Source organism: Ascaphus truei, chromosome 2, assembly GCF_040206685.1.
Source record: "Ascaphus truei isolate aAscTru1 chromosome 2, aAscTru1.hap1, whole genome shotgun sequence".
Lineage (NCBI taxonomy): Eukaryota > Metazoa > Chordata > Amphibia > Anura > Ascaphidae > Ascaphus > Ascaphus truei.
Window position 1 is genome coordinate 382,426,865 of NC_134484.1, and position 21,394 is coordinate 382,448,258.

Genomic DNA, 21,394 nt, shown 5'->3' on the forward strand with positions numbered 1-21,394 from the left:
GTATTGCTGTTCAGGACGTGCTGACAGGCGCATGCGTGAGCTGCCGTTTTCCTATTGGGCGACATGTACTTACTCGCGAGTGTACTTAAAGTGAGTGTCCTTAAAGCGGGGTATGCCTGTACTACAGAAAAAACCCTCCAAAAACACAGAGCCCTATCCACTTAACACTTGAAAGTATTTTAGACGGGGAGAGAGATCACTATAGTAACCTGAGCAGTTAGGCAGAGAACAGCAAAAGAGAAAGAACACTAAACCAGTGTGCTTGTATCCAAGCACTCATTGAGACCCGTGGGTGAGAGTGTATCGAGAGAATAAATCCAAAATTATTCTCTCATACAGAGTGACTTGAATCTATCCCCACCCAATTTAGTACTGGGAATACTTTCTATACCCATAATACTGAGTCCCCTGGGATCTTTGGAATGCACTTGGGCAAAATGACGAGGAACACTGTGTGTCAAAACCCCCTTTATAATAGCACGTCTGTGCTCAAGGAATCTGACACACAGTGCTCTTTTCATGCGACCCACATATTGTAGATTGCACGAACAAGATAGGATATACACTATAGAGGTTGAGAGACAATTGATTGGACTTTTTAATGTATACACAGACTGATTACTCGATGAAGAAAAAGTGTCCGATAACTGAAGATGTTTAGACATTATACATCTGGATCTCCCGCATTTGGCATTCCCAGGCACTAAATGTTGCCCTCCATTACCCAGTGTATTATCACTAAGTTTACTTGGGGCCAAAATATTTTTAATGTTTAAACCCTAACGAAAAACCAATGGTGCCATAGTAGACAACTGACTGTTTAGGTGTGGATCTGAAAGCAACACTTTCCAATGGCGATTCATAATCTGTTTAATTTTATTAGAATAGCCATTGTATTTTGTGATAAATTTAACACCACAAGTGTTTTTGTTCTTGCCTTCCAAAGCCATAGATTGAACAGATTGTTTTAACTTTGATTTGGCTAATAGATCCACACGTTCTACAGACCTAACCTTGTTGAATGCCTCCTGCACTAGAGATATATTATAGCCCTTATGTTTGAAATCCTCGATAAGACGACAGGATTGCACCTCAAAGACCTGGTCGGACGAGCAATTCCTCCTCAGTCTATTGAATTTACTGAGGGGGATATTGCATAGCCACTTGGGATGGTGGCTTCTTTTTGCGTGTATATAGCTGTTGACCGCCACTTCTTTGAAGTGCACCTGTGTATTGATGTTCAAATCTGAACCTACCAACAATTCCAAATCCAAAAAGACTATATTTGATGCACTAATCTGATGGGTAAATCTGAGGCCCATATCATTGGAGTTAAAGTTGGCTAATATCTGTTCGAGGTCACCACCATCCCCATCCCATATGATCAAGATGTCATCAATGTACCGGCCATAGAACACCAAGCTCGCCCCCAGCCGTGCATTGGGCCAGATAAATCTAGACTCCCAATAACCCATAAATAGGTTTGCATAGCTGGGGGCAAACGTGGTTCCCATGGCCATACCACAGGTCTGGAGATGTAAGCTTTCCCCGAACAGAAAATAATTGTGACCAAGGATAAAGCCGACAAGGGAGAGGATGAAATTGCTCTGTGATACAGATAAACCTCCATCACCCCTCAAGAAGTGCCCAACCGCCTCGAGACCCTTACCATGATTTATACATGTATATAAAGATTGAACATCACAGGTGGCCCATTTATAAGTTGATTTCCACTGAATAGAAGAGAGGGAGTCTATGACATGGAGCGTGTCCCTAATACACAAACGAAGATGAACAACATAAATGTGTAAAAAATGGTCCACGTATTAGGACACACACCATATATATATATATATATACATACATACATACAAGCTTGAATTCCAACAATCCCTATAGCTCCCGCTTGTCATGAACTGATATTTTAGCTGTGCTGCAGTGTAAATTCTATATTAATAAAAAATATGAACAGTAATTGCTAGGATACATATTTTATCTTTAATGTCATGAAACTTTGAAGCACTGGAAACAGTTTTGTGCACATTTATTTATAAAACATAATTACTAAGCAGTGTGACTCCATAAGACACCTTTCATTGCTGGATAGATACCTTTTAACCCATTCACTTGAATGGGCCAAATGAATGAGCCTTAGGCTGTCTTCCAGTCCCAGAAAGTATTACTGTATGGAGCAGCACTGCTTAGTAAATACGACCCAGAATCTGTTTGTGGAGGCTATTAGCAATAAGGTTTTAGAAGTGGAAAATAATAAGTTATGAGTAAACAAACTACAGGCACAAGCAGATAAAGAACAATCCTTCTCCAAATCATTTACCCTTTAAATTTGTTTTCACCAAAACATACAGTACAGAGCCACTGTCATTTGTAGTTTCCATGAGGGAAGTATCAAATGGTGCACATGACTTAATCTAGTATTGAATTGCATTTCACTATTTGTAAAACTGCTCAACATGCAACAAACATAATTAATGTGTTTAAACAGTTATTCAATTATGTTGAAATGTGTTTTACACTCTATGTTATGAGTTGCCACCCTCAATATTATTTATGATAATATGCTCTCTCTCAATATATTACTCTCCTAGAGAGAGCTAATAATTTATGAGCCAAACCAATTTGCAAAGATTAAACATTTAGAAAGGACATTGCCACTAAGGGGGATAGTGCATAATTATGCACTGTTTTTATTGTACTCAATTGCACAAACATTGGAGCAAGCAGTCTTTGTTATGGTTATATTTTTGTTTATCAAAAGCACTTTCAAGATTTGTAAGCATGCACTCAAAAGAGATCAATATTGAAACACATTCCCCAGTGATATATGAATATGTGAACTATTCAATGATTCATGTTTCTGTGCACTCAGCAGATATTCACATTGATCCTTGATGTGAAAACGATTTCCTATTTGGAGAGCAATGATTGCATTTACTGTAACAGGTTTAGGAAATTGTAAGATAATTACACGAAAGACAAAAGGTATAATCTTCTTGATTCTACTTTGTACTTCTCCATCTCTTCTCACCACAGACTTTGGCACTCGGGTCATGAAATACAACTCTGCCCTTGTTCCCTATGTTTATCTTCATGCCCCTCTTTTTATCTGTCGTTCTTGCCCTTCTAAACCCAGGCCCTGACTATACTGCCGCACTTGCATGCTCTGTTCTTGCACTAGCTCCTCTGAACACCTCTGGAGGAAATCTCATATGCTTGCAGACTTCCTTCACCACAAATGTATCATATCCTGTTTCAATTCTGCACTCTCCCAGGCTCAACAAACCTACTTTTCTTCACTAATCAGCACTCAAAAAGTCTAACCCATGCTGACTCTGTCAGTAACTCTCTAGTCAGAACACATCCTGTTTTCTGTTTTTCATCCTCAATTTCACTTTAGAACTTTGCTGAGTTTTTTAAGACAAAGAGTGTTTCCGTTCTCCTACTGTACTATAATCCCTGTGCTCACACATATTTTCAACTCCTCCCTTTACTCTACTACTTTTTCACCCTCCTTAAACCATGCAACAGTTATACTTTTACTCAAAAACAGCAAGGTTGACCCTACCTGTCTCTCTAACTATTGACCTTTCTTCCTCCTGCCTTTTGCCTCTAAACTCCATGAACACCTTGTATTCTCATCACCTATTCTATTGTAGATCCTCTTCAATATGATTTTCGCACTTTTCATCCCACCGAAACAATCCTCACTAAAATAACTACTGACCTTCATCCTGCCAAAGATAAAGGTCATTACACTCTTCTCATACTACTAAAACTCTCTGTAGCCTTTGATACTTGGACCACCCTCTTCTCCTTCACATTCTCCATACTCTTGGTATCCATAACAGAGTCCTATCTTGGATTTCCTCTTAGCTCTTCCATCATACTTTCAGTTTCTCGCTTGCTAACACCTTCTCCTCTTCGGTAGATCTCTTTCTGGGTGTACCGCAAGGGTCTGTCCTGTGACCTCTTCTCTTTTCTCTGTACACAGTTTCTCTAGGTGACCTTATCACAGCTCTTGGGTTGAAATATCACCTCTATGCTAATGACACACAAATGTAACTTTCAAACCCTGACTTTACAGCTGATGTACAGACCAAAGTCTCTGAATGTCTCTTCACTACAAGTATATCATCCTGGATGGCCCTCCACCGACTCAAACTTAACATGTCAACTCCTCCTACTTCCTCTTAAGCCTTAGCCCTACTTCCCCTTCTACTGTACATTATAGTTGGCAGTACAATCATACCCTCAGTATCACAAACACATATAGCTATCATATTTTACTCCTCCCTCACATTCTCTTCTAATATTCACAATGTACAGATGTAGCAAGACTTACTGCCTGTGTGCGTGGGAGAGGTTGCAATGCCAAAGCACGGCCAGGTCAGGGCTCAATCACGGCTTAAAAAGCAGTAAACCCCCTCCCCCACATTACCCCCCCTCCCTCCCCCACCCCCTTCTTTTTTTCTGTCCGCCCGGTTTGTCTGTAAAATGAATGTTCCTACATACAACTGAGTTGCATAATTTGCAAGTTGATCCTGAGTTACAAATGTATACTATGTATGTAAATTATATACACAACTAATAAAACCTAAGTTGAAAAAAAAAGCAGTAAACTGCCCAGGAGGATTAAATTAGCAGGGTCTTTGTTTCTGAATCGGACCCTTGCAGCCTTAGTCCTGTAGAGCCAGCCATAAATCTGTAGCAGGTGTGCAAAGGTGTCCCATAGAGAAGCAGTCTCTCTCTGTCTCCCTGAGCAGCTATTACAGCAATCCAATGATTCATTATTTAATTTTTTCCCACACTGTATTGAAGTAAGGGGTCACGGAGGTGAATCCCATTAATTTAAACTCCCGGGACATCCTGCTTCCATAGATATAGACCTCCATAGGGGGTGATGGTAGCCACTATGGTTGGGGTTTAAAGCTCCTGAACCACGCCACATGGACCCAAGCAGAGAAAATACCAGCTCTCCCTAAGTATGTCTTTATTTCCAGAAGCAGGGGGTCATTACAGCAGAAATTAATGGGGTTCAACTCCGGAGACCCCCTGCTTCAATACAGTATAGAAAAACTAAAATGTAAAAAACCCAAGAAAGGTTTAAACATACATAAACATATAATATATTCTAAATCAAACAGCACTACCCATATTCAGTACTAGAAAAAGAAAAAATCTCTAATGCAATAGGTGCACGGGGACATGAGGAATCACTAATTCTTAATTGATACACAAAACACAAAAGTGTCCTCAACACTCAAAACAAGAATAAACTCCCACATGCGTATAAATATACTCACAGAAATTGGACAACAAAAATGATAATGAACAAGAAAATATTTAATTTACCAATGCCTAAAAAAATCATAAAAACGGTAATAGTGGAAAGTACAACACCTCCAGCAAAATGTAGTCAAAACTAAAAACTTAATAGTAAAAACAACCAAGCTTTAAATTATATTTAAAAAGTAGGATATGTGTGTAGTATTAGTATCCAAAAGCTAAAATACAGGCACATGTATGCTCTATATTCTTTTGTAATAAACTTCAATTAATGTCCAGAGTATTTTCTGAAGTGTCCATAATAACTGTTTTTTTTAAACAATTCAAGGGAGATGAGGACATAGTGGAGTCCACATGACTACCACAATAGTTGACCACTGTATACATTTCCCATTAATTAATTAAATGCATAACACACACTGGTTTTAGGTAAATAATATAGGGCTTCTGCCCATTACCTGCAAGTGATGATTAAAGACAAGTCAGCAGTCACTACAGGTCATGCAATCCTTGTAGAAGCTGCAGAACTGGATTAAAACTGTCACAATCCACTTTTACAATCTATAGGCTGTTTCTGCAGTGGAATAAGTAGTCTCGGGACTACTCGGGGAATACCAGCCGGCAGAACAAGTCTATGCAAGAAAATAAAAACAAGCATATGTTAGAGAACTAGGTGCACAATACAAGGGGACAATCATACTACTGAAAAAATGGTGCAATCACAAGTACACATATTTAAAAAACAATCCATAATCAAGCCAAACTAAGACACATACATACATACCAAAGATAGGTATGCATGAAAAACTATCAGTTAGAAAAAGGAGGTTGGATTTTAAAGTAAGCTTAAGTAGTACATACTCTAATTAGAGAACCCACTTTCGGTATGACAATTCCCTCCCATCATAAGGAGGAGGCAGGCACTTAGAGGGAAAAAACCTTGAGCAACCAAGCCCAATGAGAGATAGACTGTACCCAGAATGCATCTCCAAATGCTACTGTAAAGCGGTAAGATTATAACAGAGGGTAATATATGTGGAATACATTTTGTGAGGAGAGGAGATTGGGGTGAGAGAGAAAAACTCTAAGCAAGAAACGAGACCAGATGCTAATAGAGATGTAGTTGTTGGAGTAGTCAAGGAGACTAGGGCACACCAGCCAAGAAAATGGGCAACCACCATGATCTACCAACTGGTAGGCATCTAAGGAGGAAAAAATTAATACAATATAAGAAACTGTAAGGAAACTAATATAGGAAGCAAAAAGACTTCATATAAAAACAACAAAGAAAATAGGGATGTAAGTTCACCAAACAGCCACAGTCCTTCAGCTGATGACCAGTGAGGAGAACACCAACCAAAGAGAAACTAGAGTGACAGAAGGCACGGGGTCAGAAAAATGGACCCCCAGGCTCACATAAAGCAGCTTAGGTCCAATTCCTTGTTGATGCCATGCGGAAATGTGGTAGCCAATCTCCTAATCCAGTTAGCCTCCTTTTGTAACAGTAACCTCATCATGTTACCTCCCCTACAAGGTCTGTCTAATCCATCTATTACTTGGAATCTTAGCTGGCTAGTATTGTACCCTGCCTATATGAAATTACGTGCCACATGGGCCTCAATGTTCCCCCTCCAAATTACGGCTATGTGCTGCCGGATCCAATCCTTAATATGTTGTCTCTCCCACATAACTCATCCCACATGGGCATTTAATTAGGTAGACCACAAACACAGATAGGCAAGAATAGTACTGTCTAATCTCATACTTATGACCTGTAGATGTAGATGGGGAAAAAACTACCCTCCTTAATGCTACTGTACTGCATTGAAAGCAGCGATGGAATTTTAATGTGCCTGTCTTAGGTCTACTGAAGAGGGATGGTTGAACAGACTTGTCCCAGAGGTCCGCTCTTACCAGTGAATCCCGGAAATTTCTACCTCTCTTATATGAGAATCGGGGGCAATGTGTATACTCTTGATTGCACCATTTTTTCCAGAAGTATGATTGTCACCTTATATTGTGATGAATACAGGAAACAGGGGGAGCAAGGAGTTAACACAATCAAATCCAAACTACGAAAGGAATTTGGGTCCGGAAGGAGGAAGAATCCTCCTAGAGGGGGTGGGGTGATGGGGGATCTATAAAATAAAGTCCACAATACTTACATGGCCTAGTGTAAGTACGGGGACTAAGAGTGGTATCTGTAGGAGTCCCACCCATCCACACCAATCAGGTGTCACTCGTAGGTAGGGTTCTGGCAGAGGAAGTCCTTCATTTGGCAACAGCGTTACAGTCACTCCCACGTGCAGTGGTAAAAGATGAGTGAAGCAACTTGTATGAGCAACAGATCAATACATTTATTGTAGTGTGACAAATAAGTCAACAAATCACTCACATAGTACAAATCACAGTCTTGCTCCCGTAAAAAGATAGTGCGTCCTGCAGCAGATAGACCCGTAACCGCATACGCCAAACCGGGGGATGGAAACACTGCGTGAGGCTGCTCACACTGACTACAGAGGCTCCCGTGGCTCATGCGTAGCTCCCTCCAGCCTTCTGTTTGTGAGCCACGGGGTAGTCAGTGTGAGCAGCCGCACGCAGTGTTTCCATCCCCCGGTTTGCCGGTTCACCTTATATTGTGAAACTACTGTAGTTTTCTAACATATGCTTGTTTTTGTTTTCATGTGTATGATTTTCCTGCCAGGTGGTATGCCCGGTATCCCTAGACTACTTACTCGGCTGCAGAAACAGCCTACAGAAGTGGATTGTTACAGCTTTATTCCAATCCCGGTGTGGAAATCACCTTGTTCACATGGGAAACACCAATGTGTTCCCATTGTCAGGACGATCGAAGACACTGTACAGAGAGACTTCCGTGTTCGTTATGGATTCTAATAATGTGATTTCATCTCCTAGGTTGCTCAGGACACTTCATGCTGTTTAGATGCATTTCTCTTTTCTTTTGGCATGAGTAGGAGACCATAGGTGGCTTATCACACCATATTTCGGCTGATGTCAGACACGAGGATTCCCTTTGAATTCCATCGGATAGCCATTATAGCAACATGCTGACTTTAGAAGGCTGAGACTGACCAAGGGAGACACAATAGGACCGTTCTACCCAAAATCCTATTTGTAGAGATTATAAGGGAGGCACCATGGTCTATAAAGGTGATGTGGGAACGGGCCTTGAAGGTGTCTGTTACCCAAAAACATTGCCCCTGTTTCATATATTATTGCTATTATGTTTGCCCCTGTCACAGGGACCAGTACCTTTAACACCTCTTACTTTCGGGGATTAATTCACTAGGCCGGACAACATTGTTAAATAAAATATATGCACAAGGAAATACATACCAACTGGGGGCCTGGGGGGAGACACTAGCCTCAACTAGGTGTAGGGTGTTTGCTCCAGGAAGGCTTACCCTGTGCACTCCACACCCAGGAACACACAGTACTCTTTTCGGGAGAGCCACCATGCTCTCCACGCTGGTTTCAGCTCCGTCCAATTCTCAGAACTTGGATGCAAGAACTTGCTCCCAGCAGTAATCCTCCGCTTGGCCGGGCTGCTCTAGCATCTCTATGCCAAGCACCCGCCAGTCGCGTCACTGGACTAAGCCTGGAGCTAGTAAAATCATTCCTCAGAACTTGGTCGCGTTCTCAGAACTTGTCTGCGTCTGAAGAACTTGTCTGCGTCTGTAGAACTTGTCCTCAGCTAGGCTAGGCTTTGCTATTCTGAGCATAGCACTTTTGAAAAGCCCGCCAGCGCTTCACCGGACCAAGTCACAATATTGTCTGGTTCTCTGTCCCATGTTTAACATGGAAGGGGGATTGGCGATCAATCAGAGCATGGGTTTGCACACAGCAGCCAATCACAAACCAGAGGCTCACCTGGCTGTAACTAATCAAAGGAGGGGCATGCTTAGGCTCAGGTTGCTGGCAAGGTGGGAAATAGGAACTGGTCAATGAATATCGTGTCTACAAGCTCCGTCTCGGCAATGGCTTTCCCTGGCCAGCCCATTGCCGCCTGCTGGGTAGGCACCACAGAGTCTGGATACAACAAAGGGTCTCACCCGCTGAGAGCCCATCCACAGAACTTTTCCTCTGCCCTTCCCTACCTGCCAGATGGCCCGATATCCAGTATACAGTACTACCGGTAGAACCAGTCAGCAACTCTATACACATTTTAACCCTTTTTGCCCCCCAACATCCACCCTTAAACTCCTGTTACCGAAGTCCCGGTTCTGCAGCTATTTCCCATAAGGGGCCTAACACACACAGGACATACCCAGCTTACGAGCTCACAGGGAACAGCTAAGGAAACATGGTTTACAGAGGATACTGTAAAAACACTTTATGGTCCCAATGGGCTTACAGATGCAGCGGCCGTTATTCGAACAAATCACAGAGCCGTTTTCATGTGCGCTGCTGTACTCCACGCGGCATTAATGCGGCCAATCACTCCAGGCACACGCACACATGTTTATTGCGGTTGCTTTGTTTGAATTTCATGGATTGTGTGCAATTAAATGCAATGAAATTAATGAATTGTAATGTGTACAGTAGTACTGTGCTACTGTGTAAATTGCAGGTGTTTAAAAACCAGAACACAAAATGGCATTTTCTGCCCTCGCCTGCACTCGCGTCTAAAGGCGGTACGGTTGGAAGAAATCGCGCGCCATCACATGGGTATTCCGAGGTATAAATCGCGTGAAGTGTTCGAATAACGGCTGCTGCATATGTACATAGACAGCCTACTATACACGGTTTTAAGGGCAGCCAGCCGGGCTTCATCTTATTATGAAGGCTTCTACCCCTACCGTTACAGCACCTATTTTAGTTTGTGTCTACCCCCTTCCTGTTGGTTCTAGCATTTTGCCCCTATTTTTTGCTGTTTTTTTTCTGGTCAAGTTTTTGGATACTAATACTACATCTTTTCTTATGTGCATCGGCCCCTGTTCTCTGGATACCTGCTCCAGTGGTGGATAAATACCCAACGTTTTCTTATTTTCATAATTTACACCTTGGTTGTCGTACACCATTAAGTGTTTTGTTTTGACTACATTTTTCTGGATATGTTGTACTTTCCACTATTCTCATTTTTAGGATCTTTTATATGTTGGTAAATTAAATATTTTTCTTGCTCATTACCATTTTTGTTGTCCTATTTCTGGGAGTATATGTGTACCTATTTGAGAGCTTATTCTTGTTTTGAGTGGATGCATACATAAACATACAGTACATTACCACCCTTCATTACCTTACTGGCTAACCACTAATGTAATCACGGGGTTAACCACTCCCACTACCCACCCAAGAGGCCTAACCACCAACCCCAGGGCAACTAACTCCTTGAACACCCCATCTACGTCCAACAACCCCCCTCCCCCCCCACACCATCACACACAGTAATGGGCAATAGCCCTATTAGCCAAATATGGCTAATAGCGCTTTTGCCTATTCAAATATACAGTACTGTACATTATAATAAAATAATATACAAATTACAGTACAATACACATTGCAATACACTAGCCATGTAATACATGTATTGTCACTGTGTATTGTATTGTATTGGTATTGGTCTTTCAAGTCATCTGTGTATTATTTGGGTTTGGGTATATTAGGTTTGAACTCAGAACCCCCACCACAACATTGAGGCATGGATATGTCATGATAACTGACATACCAAAAGATACAGTCATATCTGGTACTCATAGGGGTACATGCATCAAGTGCCGTACAGGCATTGACTTAAGTGGAAATTAATGCTTGAAAGGGTGTGATTACAGCGGTGCTAGAAGTATGTGAGTGTTGGGCTGTTTCCATTAATAAACTAATTTATCTGGAGATCTAGGGCTATTTGTAGCTTTAACTAACATAAAATGCATACTTGCTGTTTTTACCTATAATTCATCCAAAACATTTTGAGACTTTATTTGTGTATGTCTTTATTTATATAGGGACCACAGTGTACTCAGCACTTTTCAAAACAGATAATACAGATTATATAATACAATAAGTGTAATAAATAAAATCAGACAATAAGAAAAGGAAATCCCTGTCTGGAGAGATTACAATTTATGTGGTTTGCTGGGAGAGTTACAGAGACAGCAGGTGAGGGTGTAAGTACAGTAGATAGCAGTTTTTGGCTATGATGGTTGTTAGAAGTGTCTGTGGGTGGAGTTCAATAGCCTAGGCTATTGAAATGCTAAATTTAAGAGGTGACTTTTAGATAAACACATAACCATGTCTTGTAAAGATTAAGGACCATGATTACTAGTCGGTGCTAAGATGTAAGGCATCTTACAGAAATTCAATTGAATGGGCAGTAAGGAGCATCATGGCTTACGACCACTTACGAAATATAGACCCAAGTCACATTGTTTATGTAACTGAAAAGGGATATTTGAACTAATATACTGAACCGGGTCTTGGCCAGTTATTCATTTGGGAAACGTTGATAAAAAAAAGACTCTATAAATGTTACCCTATTGTTATTTAATGTTTTGAATGTAGCTTCCATTATAAGATGTGTTCGACTAGAATGCCACAGATATATGAGACTGCGGTCTTTCGTCCACTTCAAACTATCTTCCTGGCCCTCTTCCTCCCGCAACTCCAAGGCTCTCCGATGATCAGCCAGGACATATATCATACAAAAACAAAAGTAGGAGCGCAGAGAGGGCAGGACTTTTGGAAATGTTCCACATTTAATAGTACACTTGTAACATAGAAACTTACAATTAATTACGGCTGCACGAACGTTAAGGACCCCTCACACTTCCGACGCTACCACTATGAGTCGGATAGCAATCCGGAAGTGAACCCGGTGAGTTTGTTGTAAAGTCAGGCGGCTATCTCGCGAGAGTGTGCAGCTTAGCTAAGGCTGTACTCTCAATGGAAAAACGTATTTATGGAACGTCTTAAGGAATGATCCAATTCCAGACTAGGTCTCACAACAAATGTGTATCAAGGTTGTGGACACTGCAGCAATCCTCTACGCGTTTCACGCAAATTATCGCTTCATCAGGAGAAGGTGGGGCATGTCGGGATATGTCCCTAATATACATGCAAACATCTCTCATTAACCCCATTGTTAAAAACATGTGTACACATTTAAAACAAATTGCTCTGATGGTTATTGTCACAGATAACACTTAACCATAGTACTAACATAACATATCAACACAATACAACCATTTAAAAACACATGATACATATTACACATATTTCATACTAAAATTCATAAACTATGTGTAACCATAAAACCATAAAAACCCAATACAAGCAGCATCAATCATACTCTTATACCTAATATCACACACCTACACTGACTTACTCCCTATTAATCAATCACTCAAAACAGACAACCCCTCCCACTCACGTTGCTCTCCTAATCAATCACTCTCATACTTACCCTGACTCTCACTCATACTAACACACTCACTCACTCTTCCATTCTACTATTATTCCATACGCTTATTGGATGTAATAAAAATGCGAACAATACAAAGGTGATAACAAAAAATAAATCACTTTTAGAAAAAAATATACATATCCACATAGACCCCATTAAATCTACTTAGTTTATTTAATTATTGTTGACCATGTTAATTATCATATCTAGGATCCAGGGCAGGAAGGGAGCGATGTCATCAGGAACACCCAGAAAAAAAGACATAAAACATCATAGTGCAGTAGATTAACTAAAAAAGTGATATGCAGTATGATAACTTGGCTCTTATAGATGACCTACTTACAACAAGTAAGATAAAAAACAGCAAGTGGTTTAGAGGTGGTTCTTGGAGACTCCAGCTTGCAGTGACAGGTGGATAAGGCCGCAGCATACAGCAGTAAATACTGATATCAGGCTGGATGGTATATTCATGAAGATCTCAACTCCCAGTCAGATACACGCAATCATGCAGGAATAGAGGGAAACCATAGTGTTGACCAGAAAACACCAGACTTTATAAATAAAAAAGTATAGGACATGTACTCACAATGTGATATACGAACAGATTCACATAAGGTTTTACTTGAGGCAGTTGGTTCGGTAAATCGGGAGATAGAAGCTCCAGTCCCTTCAGTATCCCTCCTCGAGGGTGCCCCCTCACTGAATTATCATATCTATGCTAAAATGCAACTACTCACAATATTTACTTAAATTAAAAAGGCATAAATAGGCCAACCACTTATATAATATAATTTAATTTGATTAAATTAATAAATGTAAGTTTAAGGTGACAATCACCCTGACAGTCTATTAAAATCTTTAAAATTGTTTTAAAATAACATTAAAAATTGCTAACCTCAGAACACACCATTAGTTCCTATTTATTAAAACAGATATATATTTTCACTGACATATATTTTATACTATTAACTGTGGAACATTTCTTAACGTCCTGCCTTCTCTACGCTCCTACTTTTGTTTTTGTATATCTTCGAATAGTACTGAATGAGCTGTAAAGTGCTGCGGATGAGTTCATGCTCTATTCATAATAATGGGACTAAAGAATTTCTCTGGCACAATGAAGAGTGGCTTCATGGCATATACTGACTAAGGACCTAGTCTGACTGCCTTTTGATGTTCTTCAACACCCCGGAAACTTCATAATTCACATCAGCCTTCCAGTGTCATAAATGATATTGCAAAGATGATGGCCTCCTGCGATATATAAATATTCGTGTATTCGTGCATCAAAAGGAACAATACAAATTAAAAATGTACAATAAAATTGAGACATTAAGTATATATATATATATATATGTATGTAGAGGTATCAGTACCGTGTTAGCCGAGCTTCAATAATCAAAAAATAAATAGATGATACCGTTCTGTGGCTAACGAAATGCTTTTATTTGTGCGAGCTTTCGAGATACACTGATCTCTTCTTCCAGCGATGTTACAATGAATAAGCAAAAGGTATACTTAAAAACAGTGTCTCTTGGAATGTTATCTGTGCTGTTCCTTCCCCCGGTGTGGATGTGTTTTATTGCTAGAGGTGTCAAAAGGTTACTGAAAGCAAGTGAAGAAAGAGTGTGTATGTGTATCAGTGTGAATAAAAATGAATGAAGAGCCCACAGTATATACAGTGTGCTTATATATACTTAATGTCTCAATTTTATTGTACATTTTTATTTTGAATTGTTCCTTTTGATGCACGAATACATTTCAATATTTTGAAGCAACATTTTAAGAAGATTTTAATGCCTGCCTTTATGTTAAGCCCAGTAAGCAGACTAAAATGCAAGTGCAATATGAGATACGTTTATAATAGACATCTGAATGGGAAATATTATGGAATGCATCAGCATCAAATATTCTAAAATGACCAAGCGTCAGTGATTCAAAGACTTTGCAAAAATTGAAGTTACATTTTAAAAGGATAATTACTGTAAGTTGCAGAAAGCTTAAATAGAGCAAGACATTTTATGCCAAATCCAATAAAAGATATAACATCCTGAAAATAATTGTGTTTACTTTGCTAACATGGATCTAATATGTGAAGAAAATAGATGACTCTGTTAAAATACCTTCTATAAAAAACAGCTATGCTTACAAATGAAAATGACAGAAACATATAAGGGACAATATTTACAAAGGGGTGCTATTTTGCTTTGAGTCTCATTGGCAGAAAAATGCTATATTAAATAAAAGTATTATTATTTTATTACTAGTGTAATAACACTGCGTAGTAAATATGGACCACAGTGTCATACTGGGTTTATTAGAGCAGTAGACAATATTCAAGCTAATTGCTCATCTTATTTTCTTTTCTTGCAGTTTCTGATTTGTGGAGTATGTGGAATATTTTGTGCCAAAAAAAAATCTGGACTTGTAGTAAGTGTTAAAATTGCATGAACATGGACTAGCCATTCTGTGTCACTGCTTTAATAGGGTTTAGTTTATAATTTATCAATCTCTTAAAAAATATTTGTTCACACGCGATAAAGTAGTTGAAATTATATAAGAAATTATGAGTTATTTACTAAAGTCTCCCAGCTGAAAGTTTGGGACATACTCAATGCAAAAAATAGTATCATGTTTAAAAAATTAGAGAATTCTGTTGAAAGCAATTATGGGCATAGGTGCCAAAGCATACATGGTGCAATTCCAAGGTTCTAAATCTGCATCATATGCATGAAAGAAAAATATCCCATTCAACTCAATAGTATTTTTTCTTTAATACAGTACATCTAGTGCAGTTTGTGTTGTCCCTAAATTGCACCACTGTTGCCTTGATGCATAGGGGTATATGTATCAAGGCAAACATGGTGCAATTATGGGGCAAATAAATCCCATTGAACTCAATAGGATTTTTTTATTTGAGAAATATGGTGCCATTTGTTTGCCCAAGGATTGCTTCTCTTTTGCGTTGATACATATGTTCCACAGACCCATGGGAGTTTTTAGTTTGATAAATCTGGTGCACTTTGTTTGCACTTGTTTTGCCTAAGTTGTGCAGTTGGAAAAATTGAACAAACAACCCCCAGTGTTTACTATTATAAATTATACAGTACAGATATATGTAAGCAGCAGTGGCATTTATTAAAGCAGAAAAACATGTACATTCTTATATCGAATGTTTTAAATAAATCACTTATGTAGTATTAGATAATACCTAGTGTATTTTTTTTTCAAAATATTGATCAAATCTTAATGTTATTTTTAATGAGTTTTAATGCATCCTATGATTTCTATAGCAGGTTTAAGCCCATCTCCCCAGCAGTGCAATATATTTGCAACACTTTGTGTTTGTGATCATTTGTTGCAAATGTTCCCAGCAATTTGAGCTGCAAACTGTAACAATAGATAATGTTACCTTAGTAATATAAGGATATGTTGTAGCTGCTGAGTTACATTAACTGAAGCAGCCAATATGTTAGTCACACAATCAGGATTTTTCCAGATTTATAACAGGAGCACCAAACGATTGCCAGCTAGGTACAAATTTAAAATTATACATTGTCACATGCTTTACATATTAAAAAATAAATTAAAAAAAGGAAGGAAGAAAAAAAGGGGGGGGAGAGAAGTAGTATTGCTGCTTTAAATATTAAAAAAAAGAAAAACTGAGGTTTTATATACCATGAAAGTGCTCAAAAAAATAACCTTCCTCTTTTTTTCCATAGATGATTCTTTTTTCAGCCTGCTGTATCTGTGGACTAATTGGAGGAATATTAAACTTTCAGTTCCTACGTGCCCTAACCAAGAGGCCATCCTCACTTTATTCTTTGCACTTTGCTTCCATGTCCCTTGCATGCATAGGAATCAGTGGCTGCACCATTTCCTCGTGGCTTACTTGTCGCTTAGCCAGCTACGAACAAAGAAGGATGTTTTCAGAAAGGGAACATTCACTTCATCACTCTCATGAAATGACAGAGAAGGTGAGTAATTGCATTAATTCTGTATGTATGTATTTATTTATATAGCGCCATTAATGTACATAGTGCTTAAGAGTAGTAATACACGTGACAATCATATAAATAACAAATAATACAAATAACAGGTCAGGGGAATAAGTGCTTCAGACATAAAAATAACATTTCGAAAGAGGAGTCCCTGCTCCGGGAAGCTTACAATCTAATTGTTAGATAGGAAGAACGTACATAGACAGTAGGATGGCATTCTGGTAAGTGTGTCTGCAGGGGGCAAGCTTTATGTATCATGTGTATAGAAATAGCAGCGGAGCTACTCATATGCTTCTTTAATTAAGCAAGTATATCTTAAGGTGGGTCTTAAAGGTAGATAGAGAGGGTGCTAGTTGGGTATTGAGGGGAAGGACATTCCAGAGGTGTGGGGTAGTCAGTGAGGAAGGTTTAAGGCAGGAGAGGGCATTAGATACAAAGGGGGTAGAGAGAAGACATCCTTTAGCAGAACGCAAGAGTCGGGATGGTGCATAACGAGAAATTAGGGCTGAGATGTAAGGAGGGGCAGAAGAGTGTAAAGCTTTAAAAGTGAGGAGGAGAATTGATTGCGAGATGCGGGATTTGATAGAAAGCCAGGAAAGTGATTTCAGCAGGGGAGACGCTGAGACAGATTTAGGAAAGAGTAGAGTGATTCTGGCAGCAGCGTTTAGGATAGATTGTAGGGGAGACAGGTGAGAGGCAGGAAGGCCGGACAGCAGGAGATTACAGCAATTGAGACGGGAGAGAATGAGGGCCTGAGTCAGAGTTTTTACAGTGGAGCAACAGAGGAAAGGACGTATCTTTCTAATATTGTTGAGGAACAAGCGACAGGTTTTAGAGACGTTTTGAATGTGAGAGGAGAATGTGAGAGAGGAGTTGAGTGTGACCCCTAGGCAGCGTGCTTGGGCTACTGGGTGAATGATAGTACTTCCAACAGTATTGTGGAAGGAGGTAGTAGGGCCAGGTTTGGGAGGAAGTATGAGAAGCTCTGTTTTTGCCATGTTAAGGTTAAGTCGGCAGAGGGCCATCCAGGATGATATCGCAGAAAGACATTCAAAAACTTTGTTCTGTACAGCAAGTGTAAGGTCGGGGGTTGAAAAGTAAATTTGTGTGTCGTCAACATAGAGGTGATATTTAAAAACCAAGAGATGTGATTAGGTCAACCTAGAGAAAGTGTGTATAGAGAGAAGAGGTCCCAGGACAGAAAGTGGTCCACTCCGACTGAGAGGTCGAGTAATATGAGCAGAGTGTAATGACCTCTGTCTTTGGCAGCATGGAGGTCATAAGCTATTTTAGTGAGGGCAGTTTCAGTCGAGTGAGTGCGGAAGCCAGATTGTAGAGGGTCTAGGAGAGAACGGGTGTTGAGAAAGTGGAGCAAGCGAAAGAATACAAGACATTCAAGGAGTTTAGAGGCAAAAGGCAGGAGGGAGACAGGTCAATAGTTAGAAAGACAGGTAGGGTCAAAACTGAGCACTAAGTGCTATTATTATTATTATTATTATTATTATATTGGACTGAAAAGTAGCTCAGTGGTAATTTTGAATACACAATACCTGCAAACTCTAACCCCAGAACCCACCACATCATATATATATATATTTGTGTCAAAAGGAGTGCTACTGAGCGTTGCCAAATGTATACAACAAAAGACAAAAATACCGAATGCTACATCCAATGTGACAAAATACATAGTTAATTACTTCAATATTCTTGTGAGAAAAAGTCATTTAGTTAAACCCTTTGGCCAAAGCGTTATAAGCCTTCAAACCACTTCACGGCATGACCAGTATGCAGGTCCTAACACTACCTATGAAAATTCTCATTTACATCTGCAGTGGAAGGAGAAGGGACTTGTCATGAACAGGTACATGGAAAACCTGCTACTTAAAAATATGGGGGTGGTGGCTGCAGACTTAAAATGCTTTGGCCAAAGGGTTTAACTAAATGACCCTTACTCATGAGAATACAAACATTGAAGTATTTAACTATGTATTTTGTCACATTGGATGTAGCATTGTTTATATTTATCTTCAGTGGTAATGTTACTATCTTTGAAGTGGGTGAGCCTGGCTAGAATTCCAGTTTCAGCTCTCCTTGTGACTGTGCACAAGTCACTTTATCTCCCCATGCCTCAGGCACTAAAATTAGATTGTAAGCTCTTCAGGGCAGAGAAAATGCCTGCAAAATTCTAGGTAGTATTGCATACTTTGTCAGTTCTATATAAGGAAAAATATCTTTATTATGTATGTTATTTATCATAGGTTATTTCACTCAGTACACACATGTGCCTTCAAATATTGTATTATTATTTTTCTATCTGTGCAATTTTATTGAGCTGGATGAAAACATCATGATGCAGCAATACCATTGCCAGCAGCAATGATTTGTGCATATTATTGTTCAGCATACCAATTAAAATCAATAGTACAGAATTGGAAATGAAATGACCATTGTTTGCCTTGATACATATATGAGGCTTTAACTATCAAAAATACAGGAATCTTTACATCACAGCAGTACTTACTTTTAAGCTTTACAACAAACTTTATATATCTATATTATCAATTATTTTTTAACTTTTTTTTATGTACCTGAACTAGGACATCCCCCAGGTCTGATATGCATTCCCCTGTCCTCCTGGGACACCTCGATTCTAGAGATATTTGTGTAATACACAAAATAACTGCCGAGTCGGGTCACCATGTGAAAGTCATAATATCAACTCCTGTCGCTTTCTTTAAGCTGACAGAGCGAGACTGACCCCCGCATCCATATTGTGTCTACTGTGCAAGTATACTTGCCTGGTGGAAAAATAGTCAACTATCTCTGAAACTGGGAGTTTCCCTGGAGATGGAAGACCGTGGATTATTTCCGAGGAACCCCCCAGTTCAGGTAATATAAATATATGTTTATAAAAACCCTCCCCCCCCCAAAAAAAACAAGCAGTGCTGCAGATTGAAATATGTATTTTTACGCCTTGTTGATTGATGTTAATGTTTTTCCTCAATAGCCAAAATATACATGTTTCCTAACCTTAAAAATGTTGTTATTTGTTTTAACAGGAAACCACCGATAACATGAGCAATGGAGGATCACAGTTTGTTTTTAATGGAAGAGTTTAAAAGAAAACTCATAAAAATATAATGAAGGATGGACAATAATATACCAATAAGGGCATTGCACCAGTAATAGTATTACCACCAAATAATTCTGCACAAAATTTATATTGCTCTTGCTGTTTTTACTGTGTGTACTAAGTACTTAGCCTTTTAGTCTTTACAACATCCAGGAAGCATTGCTGCAATTAAAAAAAGACTGTTACAAGTCTTCTTCTCATAAAGATTCAAATGATTTTAACAGGATTTTGCACAACGTTCTTTTTGAAAAGCATGTTAGGTTGACCAGTGAAAGACTAATTTCATATGCATTCTAGTAAGGGATTATGAGAATATTACAATGGTTATGCCTTGCATTCTAAAGACAAAATGTATTAAGAATCCTATCAGAGGTAAATAATGCCTCAAAATAGTATATACCTGCAACTTTCAAATGAAGTGTATTTTGTAAAATAAAATAAGGAAAGGTAAAATACAGTAATATGTGATGCCATACATTTGGTGATCTGAAGAAAGAATACTTTTGTTATCAGTGCAACCTTTTTGCATTGAATGCATTTTATGTCATATAGAACAGGTTTTTGAAAATGAATGCATTATATATATATATATATATATATATATATATATATATATATATACTATATATGTTGTATATCGGAGTCATATCAAGAAGATTAAATGAAAATGATACAGTTGTGACACTGCAAGATTGTGATAAAACATGTTTTGTTTGTTTATGTCTTTTAAAGTTACAAATACATTTACTAAGCAGTCCTGATACTTAAAGCACTTTGAATGGCATGAAGTTCCATTAAGGTTTAGAACCATTTAGTAAATATGATACATAGCCTATTATATGAATTTAAGGTAATATAGTTTGTTTAATGCTCCCGGCCCTCTGCTATAAAACAGTGATACCAAAGAGGCTATGTATTTAAGTTTCTCAGCTGCGAAAACTGTAACAAAACTACTGCATGTAATTCATTAAAGAAAGGGGTCCCATAGGATACAATTGTTTTTTTTCCTTTGATAAAAACATGTTGCATTGTTTGCTACAGTTTTTCACCTGGTGGACTTTGATACATACAGTAATCTCTTTTTTTATTTTTTCCTCACACTGTATACTATACTGTCAAAGAACGCACAACCATGACTTAGTCATACTGTACATAGTAATAAACCAGAATAAGTGTTGAATAATTTGTTTGAGGGGGAAATAATAAAATATTGTAAAAAAACAAAAAACAAAAAACATTCCCATTGATGTTAGACAGTATAATCTAGCATTTTACAACAGTTTACTACTGCCTTTCCCTATATAAGAGGTTCTCAGGAATACCTAGATTTAAGTGAACTTAAAAAATGTTAAAAAAAAAAAAAATCTATATCTCTATATAAAAGGCTAAGGATGTCTGCAACTCATGTCACATACCACTTATATAGCCTACCAGGAACAACGCCAGTGGCTGACTTGCCACACAGATACACATTCTGAAATATATTATACAGTGTATATATATAGTGTGATACAATAACTGTTTCTTGGGGCTGGA

At 38.7% G+C, this 21,394-nt stretch overlaps 1 protein-coding gene across 1 annotated transcript in view; it reads left to right on the forward strand.

The window, feature by feature from the left end:
• TMEM196 (transmembrane protein 196) overlaps nt 1-20,407 on the forward strand; it is a 33,015-nt gene extending 12,608 nt beyond the window's left edge. Inside the window, exons 2-4 of the mRNA XM_075589118.1 lie at nt 15,098-15,154; nt 16,447-16,701; nt 19,785-20,407. Coding sequence (XP_075445233.1) covers nt 15,098-15,154; nt 16,447-16,701; nt 19,785-19,844 — 372 coding nt within the window. The 3' untranslated portion in view covers nt 19,845-20,407. The remainder of the gene's footprint in view (nt 1-15,097; nt 15,155-16,446; nt 16,702-19,784) is intronic.
• The last annotated feature ends 987 nt before the right edge of the window (nt 20,408-21,394 follow it).